Source organism: Panthera pardus, unplaced genomic scaffold (assembly GCF_024362965.1).
Source record: "Panthera pardus isolate Hobbes unplaced genomic scaffold, ASM2436296v1 HiC_scaffold_17, whole genome shotgun sequence".
In the NCBI taxonomy this organism is placed as follows: Eukaryota; Metazoa; Chordata; class Mammalia; order Carnivora; family Felidae; genus Panthera; species Panthera pardus.
The window spans coordinates 128,464,349-128,482,166 of NW_026526732.1; the positions used below are offsets into that span (position 1 = coordinate 128,464,349).

General features: G+C 45.8%; 1 protein-coding gene across 2 annotated transcripts in view; it reads left to right on the top strand.

Annotated features, from left to right (window-relative positions):
• The window catches only part of F13A1 (coagulation factor XIII A chain), a 245,345-nt gene that overhangs the window by 127,825 nt on the left and 99,702 nt on the right, over positions 1-17,818 (top strand). For both annotated transcript variants that reach the window (XM_019419828.2, XM_019419830.2), the window contains 2 exons: positions 6,665-6,952; positions 11,309-11,469. In XM_019419828.2, the coding sequence (XP_019275373.1) occupies positions 6,665-6,952; positions 11,309-11,469 (449 nt within the window). The remainder of the gene's footprint in view (positions 1-6,664; positions 6,953-11,308; positions 11,470-17,818) is intronic.

Consider the following 17,818-nt stretch of genomic DNA (forward strand, 5'->3'; position numbering starts at 1 on the left):
CTGGAAAAGTGATAGGATCATCATGCAGAAGGAACTTGGGGAACAAAGAAGGAGGACACTCTGTCCAACCAGGAGATCCAGAAAAAGCAGACTAAGATAAGAAAAGTCACAGACCACAATTAAAGAAATATAGACAAGGGCTTCCAGGCAGTGGGAACATCAATGACTAAAGGCATGGAGGTGTGAAGTAGTGTGTGTTTAGGGTCCTGAAGACATTACTAAGCCATCAGTTCAGAATGCCTAGTGACTGGAGACAAAGCCACCCAAGGTCAGGAGTAGAGAGGAGGTAGAGGAGCTTGGGTGCCTTGATGGAGAATGTGGAGTATATTTTACAAATGATTCACCAGCAGAGGTTCTTAGGAGTGGCATTTATTTTACTGAATGGATAGAAATGACAAGTAATTAGCATATACCTAAATATTCATCAGTATTCCTGAAGTGCTAAGAAGTGCAGAATTTGTTTTAAATATTTTAGACAGTCTCTCTGCTCTTATTTAAAAAAGCAATTTGCACTATAAAGAGAAAGCTTGCTGAATTGAGAACTCTCATGCATTGTATTAGAAATTCAGGATTTTTGTCATCTGAACTAGTGAGATTTTGCTGCATTTCTGAAATGGTTCATTCTCTTCTATTGGTTATCATCCATTGCACAACATAGATACAAAGTTGGGTTTTTTTTTTCTTTTTGGCTTTTTCCTGAAATGAGAGTTTTTTTCAACCATAAGTACAATGAAACCAAACAAACAAGTAATGCCCTCTTGTAATAGAGTTACAGGCAAAGAGGCCGGGAAAGGAAAACTAAAAGTCCATAGAAAAAGAGAAAGAAACTAGCAGCAATATACACACATTTATTCGCTCATTCATTCAACAACTTGCTATTAACCACCCACCATATTCCCAGCACTATGTAGGAACAAGATGCACAGTCTAGCTGGAGAGATTCTCGGAAGCAAGCCCTCACTGAGTTATGCAGCAGGTCCCTGGAACAGGGGCGGACAGATGCTGCAGGGCACAGAGAGGGGACTTCCAAGCCAGACTCAGGATCCTGGAGGACATTAGTGATGGGCTCACTGAGACAGAAGGATAAACAGGAATCGGCCAGCTGAAGCATGAGGAGAGAGTTCTCCAGGAAAAGGCAGCCCAGTAGGGACTGTAGATAAACTCCTGGTGTGGAAGTCCTGAGCAGACAGTGTTGAGAGCAAGAGGCAACCCTGCAGGGAGCCATCCAGACAACAAGCTGTCTTGTCTAAACCACACAGCAGAGCACCATTTTCATTAGCTGTCATCTATGGAGGTGGCAGTGAAAGCCAAATCAGGGTCAGATGTCAAAAAAGAAAGACCCCCTTCCCCCCAGAAAAAGAAAAAACTCCACAGCAGAGTCAGGGGCTTGACCAGGGGTGGACACAAGATTAAGAGAAATAAAATGTCCCAACTCTGAATGAGAAAGACCTCTGAGGGTCAGGCTTCCAGAATTTGGCAAGAAGGCAAGGCTCAGAGAGGTGGGCAGTGTGGGGGTCTGGTCCAAGCAGAAGAACCCCTAGATCTTCACAGAGAGCTGTAAGAGACTCCCCATCCTGCTTCTGGGCTGGAGTTTGATCCCAGGAGGTTAATTAGCCTCTTACTCAAGAATGGCAGATGCATTTTAAATTCTGACTTTAGGAATGACCAAGTTGGATGCTATTTACAGAAGGATGCAGAGACTGTGCCGGGATCTGGCGGGAAAGACTGAGTGATTATAGACATCGCCACGGGCCCCTAGGAAAGACTGCTGGCATCCATGGTCATGCATTTGTCACTCTGATTCTCATTATTGAATCTATCATATAATTTCTCTCCCATAAATGCTGAATGTGGCCACTAAAATGTGGAGATGAATAAAAACAGATAGAAATTATTACCAGATTTAGGAATTAACTATTTTAATTAACTAAATTGTGGAAAGATCATTTTTCACTTGGATGAACTAAAGCTTAATATTAATTTTATACCTCTTTTCAAATATATAAGATTAGGAAACTATAAAATTTTGAAAACCAGAATTCTTAAAACTTGTGTGGCAATCTATCTTCTTTTATGATGGTGTCTGGATCCCATTTCCTTTTTCTTCCATCAATTATTCCCTCTGTCATTCGTATTTTTGTCTCTCCTTCCCTGTTAGCTCCTTCCCATTTGCATTTAAGCAGGATCAAGTGTCACCTGCGTTTAAAAAAAAGTTACGAAATTCTTTTTCAGCAATATATCCCCCACTGAACGTACCCTGTTCTTTCTTCCTCTTGGCCTCCATGGCCAGACATCTTGGAAGAGCTGCCCGCCCTTGGCGCCCTATCAGGGGCCTTTTCTTTTCATTTCGTGCCTAGCATACCTCAGTTCTGCTACTGGCAGCAGAACCTTGAAGTTCCTCTTCCCAAGTCTGCCAAGACCCCCTGATCACGAAGTGAAACAAATGTTTGCAGATCCCTGCTTGCCTCAGTTTCCTGTGCCTTTTGACACCACTGCTCAGCCCTGGACCTTGAACTTCTCTCTTCCCTTTCTTTGTTCCACTCTGGTTCCATCCCAGCTTACCTGACTCTTTCTTCTATCCCCTTCTGCAACTCTAAACTCCTCTTTTTTCCCCTATCTCTGAAGGTTACTTAGTCTAGGCTCAACCCTTGGGCTGTTACTACCCACTTTACATTCTTTCTCCAAGGCTGATGTTAACATTTGCATATCTACCAATCGCCCCCAGCCCAGTCGGTGTCGTTGGCCCAGCTTCTCTGTTCAACTCCACATTCACTTAAGTCTCCCTTAGAAACCTGAAACAGACCCTTCCCGTATGCCACCTTCTCTCCTCCGTTGCCCAGATGTTTCCCCCACTCCCGACCCCAGTGAAGAGAACACAGTCCCCCCTACCCAAGATTTAGCAATGTAGTCAAGCAGCAAACCTTCTAAACGTCCTCTTTGAAATAGTTCAAATTCACCTCCTGTCCTATCTCTATACCATGGCCACGCTCTGAGAATTTAAAGGTATCAGGTGTGGAAAGCCCTTAGCATAGTGCCTCATTCAGAATAAGTGTCCAGTAAGAGTTAGTTTCTGCTCCTGCCAGTAGTTCTATCATTATCACAATACTACTACTCTTAGCTCGGGCTTTGAGTATTTTTCTCCCAGCTACCTGCGGGAGCTTCCCAATTCCACCTTCCCCCCACATCCTCTTTCTTTCTGTCTAATGCATGCATTGCTGCCAAAGTGACATATCTAAAATATAAATTTGAGTCTGCTGCTTAAAAGCCCTTCCTCTCCCCTGTTGCCTGAAGGGCATTCCAATCAGAGCTCGCCAAGCCTCTGCTAGTTGCCTTTAGGGCTCCCTCGCTGCACCTCCCGACCACATCCACAGGCATCCCAAGCAGCAGCTAGGAGAGCTGCTGACAGTCATCCACAGAGCCAGGCTGCCACTGTCTTCATGCCCTTGCTCTTACTGTGGAAAGAAAAACCCTTCTGAGAAGACTTCCCGGCCCCCAGGAGGTGTTGAGTCTGTCCCCCCTGTTACTGCCCCACACACAAATGTCTGCCCCAGAGTCTGTGATGGACACATGTACAGTGATCTCTCTGCACTTGTGTCCAAGACCCGTGAAGGAAGGGCTGTGCTTCTCTTCGGAGCCTAGTACAGTGCCTGGACGTTATAGTGGCTCAACTCGCACCAAATCATCAAATGAATGGTAAGGCAGGTGACACTTTCACAGGTGAACTTACATGCACATCACATGTCCCAAACTGGACTATTTCGTATCTATTATAAAGATGAAAGTTTTGTCTCTGGATAAAAGCAATGTGCCTCTCCAATGTGCTTCTCCATCCTTCAGAACCTCTGTTCCAGGCTGGATCGTAGGTCCTGGGGACATGTAGATGGGTTCTAGTGGGGAAAATAATGTCATGCAGAGTCAAGTACTGGGAAAAGGACAGAAAACCAGGCAATGTGTCAGTGAGAGCTGAGAGAGCTGGGTTTGGGGACACGTTACACAGGGTAATGGAGGGGGGTGCTCTCTGAGAAGGGGACATCTGAGCTAACACCTGAACAATGAGAAGAAACTTCCACAGACATAAAAGGGGGCTTTCATTATATCTGAGCTAATGGAAAGCTGCTTTTGACCTTGCTCCTGGAGGCCACAGAGGAATCTCAAAAAATGTAATCTGGCTTTCGATCATTCTCCCACGGCACTGAATTCATGGCCCTGAATTATGGAAGATGTCAGATCATAAAGCACAACCGCAGAGAGACGGGGATTCTGCAGTGCTCTGGGGAGACCCTGACGTCCCTGCCTCCTATGTGGGCCTGGCTTCCTGCTCACAGGGCCGGCTGATCCTCAGAGGGGGGCCAGAGGCACCTCTGTCCATGACCCTATAGAAAGTCTCTCGTGGCTCACCACAAGCCTTCCGCAGCCCCTTCTCCTCATTGGGACCAGCTTGGCCTCTCTCCCCACCAAGGTGGCACTCTCTGACCAGGCCCCGGCTGCTGGGGTTCCCCTCCTGCATTTTGCCTAAATGCATATCTGGTGGCCATCCAAAGCAGTAATCAGTAATGCTCTCTCAAGGAGCTGTTTGCCAGGTGCTCTCTGCTAAAACATTTCCCTGAACTTTCCTTTTCATGGCCCCTCATTCCCCTTATTATTATCTCCCTCTTATTGATCTGTAAGCATGTGTGCTAGCCAATGCTTGTCCTACACCAGTTGTTCCTGGCACATTCTTGCAATCTTGACAATGAGAGAAATTGTTAACACACACACACACACACACACACACACACAGACACACACACACCACACTCAAGCTTGTTTGCAACACCTATTGTCATTTTCTGTCTTTGCAAAGTACTGGTAGCTGCTGATTCTCATGCGCATACTGCCTCTAACCTCCTAACAATCCTCTGACGAAAGCACCCTTTTTTTTTGTTTTTTACAAATAAGGACATGGATAGTAACAATAGTGCATGCCTTGTAGAGTTGTCTGAGGAGTAAATGAGACAGTGCCGAGCACACACTTAAACACAATACCTGTCACATCGTTATCAGTGGTAGATATTGTTATTGGCTTCTTCATCTGCATTGCATCTCATTACTAAGGTAGAAGACATTATTTTAAAGTTAACAAATTTAGAGACACCTGGATGGCCCAGTCTGTTAAACCTTTGACTTCAGCTCAGGTCATGATCTCACCATTCAGTAGTTTGAGCCCTGCATCGGGCTCTGTGCTGACAGCTCAGAGCCTGGAGCCTGCTTTGGATTCTGTGTCTCCCTGTCTCTCTGCCCCTCCCCAACTCGCACTCTGTTTCTCAAAAATGAATATACATTAAAATATAATTTTAAAAAATTAATGAATTTAAAAGTTTGCATTTTTATTTCAAAGTGATTTTTTTTTTTTTGCTAAACATTTCCATGACTAGTTTTCACAAGTCAAAGAATTTGCTTCTGTGTCTTCCACGATGCACAAAGATACACCCAAAGGTAGTCAGGAGGTAAGGAGAATAATGACTATCTTTCCATACCTCCTCAAGCCCTGTCCCCTCAAGCCAAGCACTTTGTCCAGGGCTCTGTAAGGAAATATCAGCCCAGCTGAGCCAAGAGGAGCAAACCCTGAGGCTTGACTTGTACCTGTATGTTTTGCTTCCACACCTGCACAAAGCTATTGTTTGATTCTTCCAGAACTTACCCCTTTTCCTCCCTGCCCCACCCCCGCCTTCATCTCCTCCCCTGCCACCTTGGAAATCCCAACAGAAGACATTTACCTAAAAACAGCACACACATCTCAAACTGCATTAGAAAATATGGTGCACCACCAGATGCCAATAGGTGCCCCTCAAAACAAATGTGTTCAGTGTCAGATGAATTTGGGAAGTCTTGGTTAAATAAGTCTCCTCACCTTAGGGCTCAATCTCAGAACCTCTGACAGGCTCTAACGAACACAGTGAACATCCGGAGGCACTAGAGAACCCAGTGCTCCCCACGGGAGATTGGTCTTAGAGCCCTTTGGCAGGGAAGGCTTGTTAACAATTGGTCATGTCTGAGTGGATGGGGCTGTGCACTGCTTGGGAAAAGTGATCTCTGCACTCTTTCGGGGCCACCTGGCAACAGGGGAAGGAGTAGAGGGCAGAATGGCAGCTGCCCAGGGGTCAGCTCAGCAGGAGCAAAGGGGAGAGACCCAAGTGGAAAGAGAGATGAGGAATACAGGTCTTACCAGAAAGATCCATGAATAGGAGAAAACTCGTATAGCACCAGCTGGAGTGGTTAGATGTAGCTATTGCCAAAATCTTTACTTAGAGATCCCCAAATTCTAGCTAAGATTTGGGGAGAGAAGCAAATTGATGCCACTATTTTGAGAAGAGGTAGATTGTGCCACTCTACCTGCTGAACCCCATAGTAGCAGCACTGGGGAAACAGCCCTTAGAGCAAGTCTGTTAGCATCCCCCTTGCAGGTAAGCCCTGGTCATGCCACCTAACTCAGCAGCCTGGTCAGACCAGAATTCTGACTTTGCAGAATTGGTAACATAGGAATAATGGTGACACACCTGTCTTGAAGGGAAGTTGTGTGGCTTATGGAGGCTACCCAGCAAGGACAACACTGTGTGTTTATTAATTTCTCTTTGATGGATTGCATTTATTTTTTTTCCTATCATTATCTCTGCCTCTTTCCTAGGCCAAGAAGAAGAGAGGCTGGCTCTAGAAACTGCACTGATGTATGGGGCTAAAAAGTCCCTCAACACAGAAGGCATTGTCAAACCAAGGTCTGACGTGGACATGGATTTTGAAGTGGAGAAAGCCGTGCTGGGAAGAGACTTCAAGCTCACCATCACCTTCCAGAACAACAGCCCCAACCGTTACACCCTCTCAGCTTATCTCTCAGGCAACATTGTCTTCTACACGGGAGTCTCCAAGACAGAATTCAAGAAGGAGACATTTGAAGTGACGCTGGAGCCCATGTCCTGTAAGCTAATGAGGGGGCTCTTCTCCTTGGGAATTGTTCTCTGCCTCCCTGTCTGTCTTGGTGGTATCACTCATTAATAACTTCCAAAGTTAAAATCCTGTCCCAGAGCTCAGGAGCATGAACCACATGGGAGAATCCCTTTCTCCCAGGGGGGCCTCAAATGTCACCTTCACCTCTCATGCATAGAAGTGAATACTGAGGGGTGCCTGATTGGCTCAGTCATTTAAGCCTCCAACTCTTGATTTCAGCTCAGGTCATGATCTCACAGTTTGTGAGTTCAAGCCCCACATCAGACTTTGGGCTGGCAACAAGGAGCCTGCTTAGGGTTCTTTATCTCTCTCTCTCACTCTCTCTCTCTCTGTCACTCTCACTCTCTGTCAATAAATATTTAAAAATTAAAAAAAAAAAAGAAGAAAACACCAGAATTGTCAAAGCCTAGAGCCCCATGAGTCATGAGAATTAAATGTAAACAAATAGAGAATGAGAATTAAATGTAATTTCTTGTTACTTGAAGTGTGGGTTGAAGACCTGAAACATCAGCATCCCCTGGGAGGTGGTTGGAAATGCAGACCATTAGGCCCCACCCCACATAAACAAACAAGCACTATATAGTATGATTATGCATATAATAGGAAAATATAAAACAGGGTAAAACAGGGTGAGGGATGAAGGGGATGCTGTGTGGGTAGGGTGACCAGGGAAAACCTCTCTAACCAGGTAACATTTAACAGAAACCTGACAGAAGGAAAGGAGCAAGCTTTGCAGCCAGAAAAAAACTGAATGCAAAGGCCCTGAGGCCAGAGCATGTCTGATGTGTTCAACGAGTAGGCAGGAAGCTGGAGTTGGGAGCAAAGGTGGCCAGAGAAGAGTGGTGGGTATAGATTATGTAAAGAACTGTGAGCCCTTGTGAGGACTTTAGCTTTGATTCCAAGTGAGTGCAGGAGCCCATAGAGGGTTTTGAGCAGAAATGAGGCATAATCTCACTCAGGTTTAACTATGCACCATCCTTTTCCCACTTCACGGGAGACCCAGAGCTCCATCTTCTTGCCCTTTTCTCCCTAATCCTATGAGATAAGAAGCTTATATGATTTCGTAGGCTAGAACGGCATGATCCATTAACCCTCTCAGTCATTGATCTAGGGACAGCTGGCCAGGTGGCATTGGCTGTAGGCAATAGGTTGCATACTGCAATTTAAAATAAATTGCAATAAAATAAAACAAAATAAAAGAGTATAAAATAAAATAAAATAAAATAAAATAAAATAAAATAAAATAAAAAATTGCAGTATATTGCAAAATGCCACTTGACTCTAGACCTTGATCAAGCAAGTCGGAGTACAGTCCTAGGAGGCTGTGTTACAAAGAAAGTTTTCCAAGTAGAATGGGAGGCATACTTTCCAGATTGATGATTAAAGAGAATGTGTGGGCTAGAATCAGCTTGGAAGATTTGAATAACTTAAACCTTCCAGTACCTTCAAAGGTGCTATCATTTCCACTTGGCTATATTTAGTTTTCTTTGCTTTTTGGAAAAAGAGATGAGGCAGCTCCTGTCTGTGTCTCCCTTGGCTTTCCCCAGACACAGTAAATGATATTGGCAGGATCCCAGCTCCACCACTCATAGAATGAAAACCTATTCTTCTTTCTCTTGCCACGTTTAATAAACTTTATCTAGAACAATTTCTTGTGCAGTGGCAAAACACAGCACTTATATAACATACTATTTCAGGAGCACTGTTCTCTGGGGCTTGGAAGCACAGCCCAGTTTCCTTAGTGCTATGATTTAGAGAATGTTCCAGCCCCAGAGAATAATGCCCTGGTGCCAACATTATAAAGGTAGCCAAAGCCACCGTTAAGATTGGTAGAAAGAAGTCAGGCACATCTCGCCTGCCTAAAGGAACCCAGTGGTCAAACACAGCCCTCCAGTAATAATTAGAAGGAGTCCAATTTTTTTTTATTATTACTGGAGGCAGCTAGAGACAAAATGCATGTTCTTCAAGGCATACCATTTTGCCACTGCATGCATCCAGATCTGGGGGAGTGAAAAAGAGGCCCTTTGTGTTCATCTGAGGTTGTAGCCAGTCAAGGGATGGAGTCTTATGTGTCTGGACAATTAATTACCAGGGGAGCCACAGAGGAAGTAGGGTCCAGGCTCAGACCCAAAGAAGGCAGTATGAATGGGTCATTCAAAAAAGCAGAATTCAAGGGCCAAGGTCAAGCCAAGGTCATAGATTCTAAAGGCTGATTCTAAATGGAATAGGACTGGCCCAGAAAACCTAGCCACATTGTTTAGTACTTGTCTGAGATGGACCAATACATTCTAGTAACTCGGCATAGCCTAGCGGAGGGTTTCTCAGCCCGGACACCACTACCATTTCAGGCTGTTGTGGGGGCTGTTGTGTGCATTATAGGATATTTTGCAGAATCCTTGGCCTCTACCCACTAGATGTTGGTAGCAATCCCCAGTTGTGACAACCAAAAATGTCTCCAGACATTACTAATCATTCCCTTAGGGGCAAAGTTACCCCCAGTTGACAACCACTGGCCTAGAATGACCAACCTGTCCAACTTACCAGGAATTGCATGGGTTCCAGGGTGCAGGACTTTCGGTTTTAAGATTGAGACTGTCCACCCTAATTCTGCCCTAACTCCACCCCTTCTGTTAGAACCTCCTTCCTATCTCTAGGAGCTTCTCAAAGCTGAATATGTGTCCTATGGACACTTATTCAAATGCAGATCCTAATTCAGTAAGCTGGGGTGGGTTCAAAGAACCTGCTTCTCTAATGAGCTACCAGGTGATGGCTGTGCTTCTGGGGTGCAGACCACACTGGGCAGCAAGCAGCTGCACTGGAAGGGCCATACCTTCTGGTAACCCGAGGCTTCTATAGAGCTGATTCCGTGGGGATCCTCTGGGGGGTTGCTAGAGCAGTGCCTCCCCACCCCAACTGCACATTAAAGTCAACTGTCCTGGATGGAACATTTAAAATAATGCCTGGGCCCCAGCCCCCAAAACTCTGATTTAATTGGTCTGTGGTGGGACTCAGCAGGGCAGGTTTTTAAATGTCCCCAGGTGATTGTGATCTGCAACCAGGATTGAGAACTGCAGTCAGAGGCTCAAGACCATCACAGCACCTTCTCATCCATGAAGAGACTTTGACATAGATGATGAGCATGGCCTGATGTACCCTCGCCTGTGGGATGACAAGTCAGGGGGCCTTCACTGTGCCCTGGCTCACCCCACACAGAGTCCTGTCCTCATTTCAGATTTCTTCAACTGGGGACTGTCCCTTGCACTTCAAGTATGGAGCATGGGAATCATTCCTTTCAATAACTTCCACAGGGAGAAGGAATCTTGGGCCAAAGGCAGACATAAGGCAGGGAAGCAGTGGTGGAAATGTTCAATTCCGTAAACATTTACAGAGCCTGTGTTCTGGGCGTGGGGATGGGGGCATGAGCCACCCATTTCCCCGTTGGGCCTGCCTGCTGGGCTGATAACACAAAAGTGGCCTTTGCTCTCTTGAATCCTGGGCAGTGGCAAATGAGAATGATAGAGAAAGTGGGCAATGCTGCCAAACAGAACCTCACTGTTTTACTCAGAACCACAGGAGAGTATTCCTGTCCTCAGCCCGGATGGTGAGCAGAAGGGATCCCAGACCACCCCTCCCCCATTTTCCAAATGCTCTCCTCACTGTCCTGTCCTCAACACCTGAAAGCTAACAGCAGTGACTTGAGGAAACAAGGATTTGGCAGAGGTCTTTTAAGTTGCAAATAGAAAGGGGGTGGGAGAGAGCTGAATGCCTAGGGTAAAAACTGATTTCAAAGGCTTCTTTCTCTTAAATAGAAAAATCATGTCAGATTGGTACATAAAAGGCTGGAAAGAAAATGTGGAGCACTACAAGGGAAGGGTTTAAGTAGTTGACAGTTTTGCCTAACGGTGGCCTATGGCCTATGAGATATTTCTTGTTGTATGAAGTGGCCTTGGGTTTCACTACTCCACATCTGCCATCTTGATATTGTCCTTGGTCAGCTCAAAGCAGCCCCAGTTAAAACCCCTTGGTCTTTGACTTTGAACATCTCTGTTGCGGCTTTGCGTTTCTACAACAGCAAAAGCACTGTTGGGAGCAAATCGGCTCATTTTCTCTAGTAAGGCTTACTGAATATTAAATTTTCTAGCACATTCCTGTTTTACCTGAGAAGCAGGAGGTTTTGTCCTTGATTGACTCTGTTCCATTTGCCCCTGACCTTTGCTGTGTTTCTGGTGGATGCTGGGCTAGTATGGGAAAGATGGGGCACTTGGGGCAAGTCAAGCAGGTCTCACTCCGGGCCTAATGCTCTGTATGTTTGTTTCTCCCCCACCAGTCAAGAAACAGGAAGTGCTGATCAGAGCAGGCGAGTACATGAGCCAGCTGCTAGAGCAAGGGTTCCTGCACTTCTTTGTCACAGCGCGTGTCAGTGAGACCAGGGACATTCTGGCCAAGCAGAAATCCACCGTGCTGGCGATCCCCAAGCTCATCATCAAGGTCAGTTTTACCATCTCAGATAAGGGAGAAGGAAAGGTTGTTGATCAGACAACTAGGCTTAGTGCGTGTGTGTGTTTGTGTGTGTGTGTGTGAATGTCCTGCTTTCAAAAAAAAAAAAAAAAACATGAGGAGGGGGGAGCTAAGCTCCTCCTGTTCTTTGAAAGAAGTAAACTGCCCTATATATAGACACACACATAGAACACTTTTTTCCCTTCTCCAGATTTAAATATATAGATGTGGCTGCAGATATAAATATAACCTATGGGTATAAACATACTTGTGGAGGAAGATAAAGATGTGTAATGGATACAGATAGAATTTCAGTATCTCCAGAATAAAGTGGGTCAGGCGTGGCATGAAATGGAAACCACTGGGATCATCTCCTACCTGTGTTGGGGCAGTAATGTTGTTCATGGAGATATAACTGTATACCGTAGAATGCACACACTGAGATGTCAGCTTGGTGATGATGACTTTTTATATACGTATACACCTTGCAACCACTAGTCAGATAAAGGCATAGAGGATTCCCAAAATCCCAAAAAGTTCCATCCTCGTGTCTTTCCCAGTCAATAACCCCCTCCCCATCCACCAAGACAACCACCTTTCTGACTTCTGTCACCATAGGGTTAGTTTGACTGTTTGGCTACTAGTTTTAATGTTGTCTCTCCATTTACCACCAGAAATCTCTGCCCAAGTGGTTCAAAGGAATTTGGCAGAGGAGGGCTGAGGATGGGTGGGAATGGAAGACAAATATAGCAACCTAGTCGCTCCCTCTTTTGGGGGAGCACTGGCAGCATCTGTAACCACATCCTGAGACACCTTCCTGCCCTATGAGCAGAAATCCACGCCTCCATCCATGTCCTTGGAGTATGACACCATTTGTGAGCCTTACCCAGGGATTAGAGGCCTTCCCAAGTTGCTGAAGAACATTTTTCCTGAAGTGATTAAAAGAGTTAGCACAGGTCTTAAGCTTCATTCTTCTAAAGTGATAATCAAAGTTTACCAAGTTGTGCATATTTTAAATGCCCCTAAAGGTGGTGGGGGAGGGGAGGCAGCACTCCTTGTGTCTTATGAATCACTTGCTGTGAATCATTTGTAAAGCTAATGACTATCCTGTAGCATTCAGTGGGGCTGTCACTGAGTCTTGGCACCCGTGTGGATGGCACTTGAGGACCGTGACATGAGTCACCCTAAGCGGCTCATCCAAACACAGACCCGTCATGCCCATTGAGACAGAGAGCCCAGGCCCTTCATTTCAAGGAAGGCTTAAGTCATCACGTGTCTTTGAGCCTTTCCACTCAGGCACCACCCACAGCTGTCTGTCACAGCACCATCCAGGAAAGAGGCCTTAGGAGACAGAGGGAAAATGAGGGTGTGTAGTCTGCAGGCAGAAGAGGAAACAAATACATGGAGGGGTAGCAGAGGGCTCCTCCAGAGGTGTGTCAGTGCTGTGAGAACACAAATTCAGTAGCATCAGGTGCCGGTGCATAACCAGGGCGGGGCCCCCCCTCCCATAGTAGGTGCTCCCTCGGGGGCAGGGCCGCGTGCTCCACTTCATTATGAACCCATGCCCTGTGCCTGTGAAGGGGCTCAGGAGGAGCCCCTCCAAGCTGTGGAACCCTCAAACCACAGCATAAGATAGAATTTAATTGCACTGCTGTCAATAAACTGGATGTATAAAGGCAACTAATCCTTTTCGTCTTTTAGACATTATTTTTTTAAGTTTATTTATTTATTTTGAGAGAGGGAGAGAGAGCATTAGTGGGGGAGGGGCAGAGAGAGAGAATCCCAAGCAGGTTCCACAACACCAAGGCAGAGCCCAATGCAGGGCTCAAACTCACCAACCATGAGATCATGACCTGAGCTGAAATCAAGAGTCAGATGTTCAACCAACAGAGCCATGCAGGTGCCCCAATCTTTTAGACATTATTTCTGTGAAGGATTATTCGTTGGCTATCTTCTGGGTTGACTTAAAAAGCAGTGTGATGGAAATGCCTTCTGCCACAAGTTGAGTGACCTGGGCAGGGCAAGTGTCCTTTAAAAGAGTTGCAAGGTCAGTTTTCCTTTTAATTTTTATTTCCAGAAAGGGATGGGGCATGCTGTTCCTGGAGGAAACTTATTTAGAGGCAGGGCCATTGAACCAGGACTCCAGCATGAGCAAGATGGAAATCCTGGTTCCTGTCCAGTGCTGTTTATGCAGGAAAGGAGGCAGGAGCAGCTTCACATCAGCTGCCCCTAAACCACTAACCTATTACCATATCAGCCCCAGGGATGAACTAAATCCAAGCAAGGGAAGAGGTGCTCCTGGATAAAGCACCATACACTAAAAGCCATCCAAATGTCCCTGAGCTGTGAGAGGCCCTGGTTCCAGAAACTCTGGCTCACAGGCCTGGGCCCTAGGATGCTGCTTAGCCTACTGGAGAAATAAAATACGGAGTTGTGTGTCCAGGTAGCCATTCCTACTCTGAGAGTGACCAACAGAGGGAAAGAGGACACAGAGAATAGGAGAGAAGGGGTGAACAGGAGAAAGGGAGAGAGGAGAGGAGAGGAGAGGAGAGGAGAGGAGAGGAGAGGAGGGGAGAGGAGAGGTGAGGTGAGAAGGCAGAGGGGAGAGGAGAAAGAAAATGTTATGTTGAAACATTGCCCAGGAGACCTCAGGGAGAGGGGTTAGACAATTTGTCTAAAGCAGGAGTTGGCAAGGGAGTCAAACACCATGAAAGCACAAAAGCACAATAGCTCAGGGGTCCACAATTACTTAGGACACATGTTCCCAAATTCTAGGAAAAATCTAGAACCCTTTGTTGATCTCTTTGAGCCTGGATCAGGCCCAGAGCAGACAGACTTTCTCAAAGTCACTGTGATGAATATGCTGGGCACAGGGTGATACCACATGAGACGCAAAGGGTTAGGAGGACATGACTGTCCAGCCCATCCAGTTTCATTTGGGACACCAGCATATGGTGATGACAATGACAGCAGCTAGGAGCCACTGATCTCTAGATTATTGTACTTCTCTTGTATTATATTAGTTAATCTTCATGACCATCCTATGAGGTGGGTATCATTGCAGTCCCCATTTTATAGATGAGAAAACAGAGGCCCCAGGGGGGTGGTAGCATCTTAGTAAAAGGGCTCTGGAGCCAAATTCTCTGAGATCAAACCTGCTTCTCATGTGTGTGAGCCTGGACATGTCACTTAACCTATCACAGCTTCTGTTTTCTCCTCTGCACTAGAGCCGTGCTCACCTCATAGATCGTTGTGTGTGTGTAATGAGTTGATGGATACCCAAGTCCCATGCAGAGTAAACACTGAGCATCTGGGGGCATTGTTAGTATGGTTGCCATTCTGTCCATAAAGGACTTGCCCATGATCACGTGCTGATCAGGGAAGGAGTGGAATTTTTCTGACCATGCAGATAACCACAAGGCTACACTTCTCTCACATGGGAACTTCCACGGAAAGTGCCTGCCTTAACGAAGGGTCTGTGTTCTTCAGGGGAAGAGAGATCACATTGGGTTGAGGCATCAAAACTCAAGGCTGCAGAACAATAGGCCATCCTCAAGGAATGGTTAACATCTCAAGCAACAGGCAAGGAGAGAGATGGACAGCCCATGGAAAGAGCTAGAGGCCTGCCTTGACTGGAGTCGAGGGTGGCAACAGGAGACTAGTGAAGATAAACCTAGAAAGGCAGCTCAGAGTCATTTTTGCCTGAGAATTTATAATAGGCTGTGAACAGAAGCTCCAGTGAAGATTCCAGAGCATGAATGTAACATTATTGTCAGCTCTGCCCTCCCAATAGAACCCTGTTTTCTTTCTCCTTTTTCTTCAAAGCCTCTGTCCAAGGCACTGCCTTCTTCCATGAGTCCCCAGCCTCAGCCTTGGGACTGGAGCAGCCTGGCAACCAGTGTGCTGCTGTCCCTACCTTGCTCCCTTTGTAGAGTAAATAAAGATCAACCTGGAACAATATTGGCCCACCTATCTGAACCCATGTCACTGTCAACCAAAGCAGTTAGCTCAGTGGACATGTCCTTACATCCTAAGGGGCCCCGTCTGGGACTACATTTGTCCCTGTGAAAATAAAGATTGAGACTAGGTTAAATCATGCTCCCAGTTAGCTATCCCCAGCACCCACCGTGTGTGGCCTTAGATGATCCTCATGTGGAAAATGGCAGAGAGAGACACCCAGTAAACATTAATGAACATGTATCTCTTTTTCCATGCTATCAAAAAACATTTTGTTGGGGCACCTGGGTGGCTCAGTCAGTTGAGCACCGATTTCAGCTCAGGTCATGATCTCACGGTTTTTGGGTTCAAGCCCCACGTCGGGCTCTATGCTGACAGCTCAGAACCTGGAGCCTGCTTCGGATTCTGTGTTTCCCTCTCTCTCTGCACCTCTCCTGCTTGTGCTCTGTCTCTCTCTTTCTCAAAAATAAAATAAACATAAAACATTTAAAAGAAACCATTTTGATGAGAAAAGTATATTTTGTTAAATCAGACATAGAGTTTTTCTCATGTGTTGATGGTTGTAAGACGCTGAAAGTCAGGAAAAGACTTCACAGTCTTGATTTTTAGTGAACAGCCGCTTTTGGAGAGAATGGGGCTATGGAGGGAGGCTGGTTGTTCTCCAGGCTAACAACTGGCTTGCCTGCAATCTGTGGCGTGTAACATGGGGACAGCATTCTGGTGGGTTTCTCCCACTCTCAGCAGGGAAGGCTTCGGTTTTCATGTCCTCTAATCAACTAGGGTGATAACACCCAGAGGGACACTGGCAGGCCCTTCAGCAAAGAGGCAGAACAGCACAGTGGCTTCAATGGCTGGAGCTGGATTTCCTGGGTTCATTATCCTATACTAATTGAGCTAATTACTCAACCTCCTCACATGTAAAGTACTGACTTGGTTGAGTTTCTGGGAGGGATTGTTGAAATAATCCCCGTAAGGGACCTAGAATGGTACCATAATCATGTACTCAACCATTGATGCCTAGCCACCACCTTATTTTCTCTTCTCCTCCTCTCCCTCCTTTCTCTCTCTCTCTCTGTCTCTCTCACACACATCCTCTCTCTGAACTTCTATGTCCCCTTTTGCAGAAAGTGTAACACATTAATAATTATTACTCTTATTATTCAATACAGCCACATGCAAAAATTCACAGTTGTGGGGCGCCTGGGTGGCTCAGTCGGTTAAGCGTCCGACTTCAGCTCAGGTCACGATCTTGCGGCCTGTGAGTTCGAGCCCCGCGTCGGGCTCTGGGCTGATGGCTCAGAGCCTGGAGCCTGCTTCCGATTCTGTGTCTCCCTCTCTCTCTGCCCCTTCCCCGTTCATGCTCTGTCTCTCTCTGTCTCAAAAATAAATAAGACGTTAAAAAAATTTTTTAAAAAAATTCACAGTTGTGAGTATTAACATCAATGATGGTTGTGAGAATGCTTAGACCACACCAAGACCTAGTAGTTGCTGATAAATGTCCCCTGCCTGGTCACATCCATGCCTGTGAATCCAGCTGGCGCACCCCAGAGAATTGCTTAGGGTAGCATGTGGCCGTCTAGCCTATAGTGAACATGACCTTATTTAGTGACATCAAATTTGACCTCTGGGTGTTCAGCACATGCACTGTTCCCTGTGGAACCCTCACAGGAGGGGAACGACCCTCAAAGTGCCTGGGGTAAGACTGAGAGACGAGGCATTCATCTATTCCTCAGACGACCTCCATTCAGTATCTGGGAAATAAACTCTTCCAAGTGCCATTCTAAAACAGTTCTTTAGTATTATCACGTGGAACACACCCTGCAACCTTTGCAGAACGTCAGGAAACAGCAGAACTAATTTTCTCCTATGAACTGGGAACAATTTTGTGAGAAGAAAACATAACCACTTTCTACTTGTGTGACTTTAAAAAAATTACAACCATGACCCCTATGTTTATAGCAGCATTATTTATAGTAGCCAAGATACAGAATCAGCCCAAGTGCCCATAGATGGATGAATGGATAAAGAATATGGGAGAGGGGTGTGTGTGTGTGTGTGTGTGTGTGTGTGTGTGCAAAAGAATATTTTTCAGACATAAAAAAGAATGAAATCTTGCTATTTGCAGCAACATGGATGGAGCTAAAGAGTATAATGCTAAGCGACATAAGTCAGAGAAAGACAAATACCATATGATTTCACTCATGTGGAATTTAAAAAACAAAACAAACAAGCAAAGGGACAAAATAAGAGAGACAAATCAGGAAGCAGACTCTTAACTCTACAGAACAAACTGATGGTTACCATGAGAGGGGGGGTGTTGGGTGAAACAGGTGATGCGGATTAAAGAGGACACTTGTGATGATGAGAACAGGGTGTTATATGG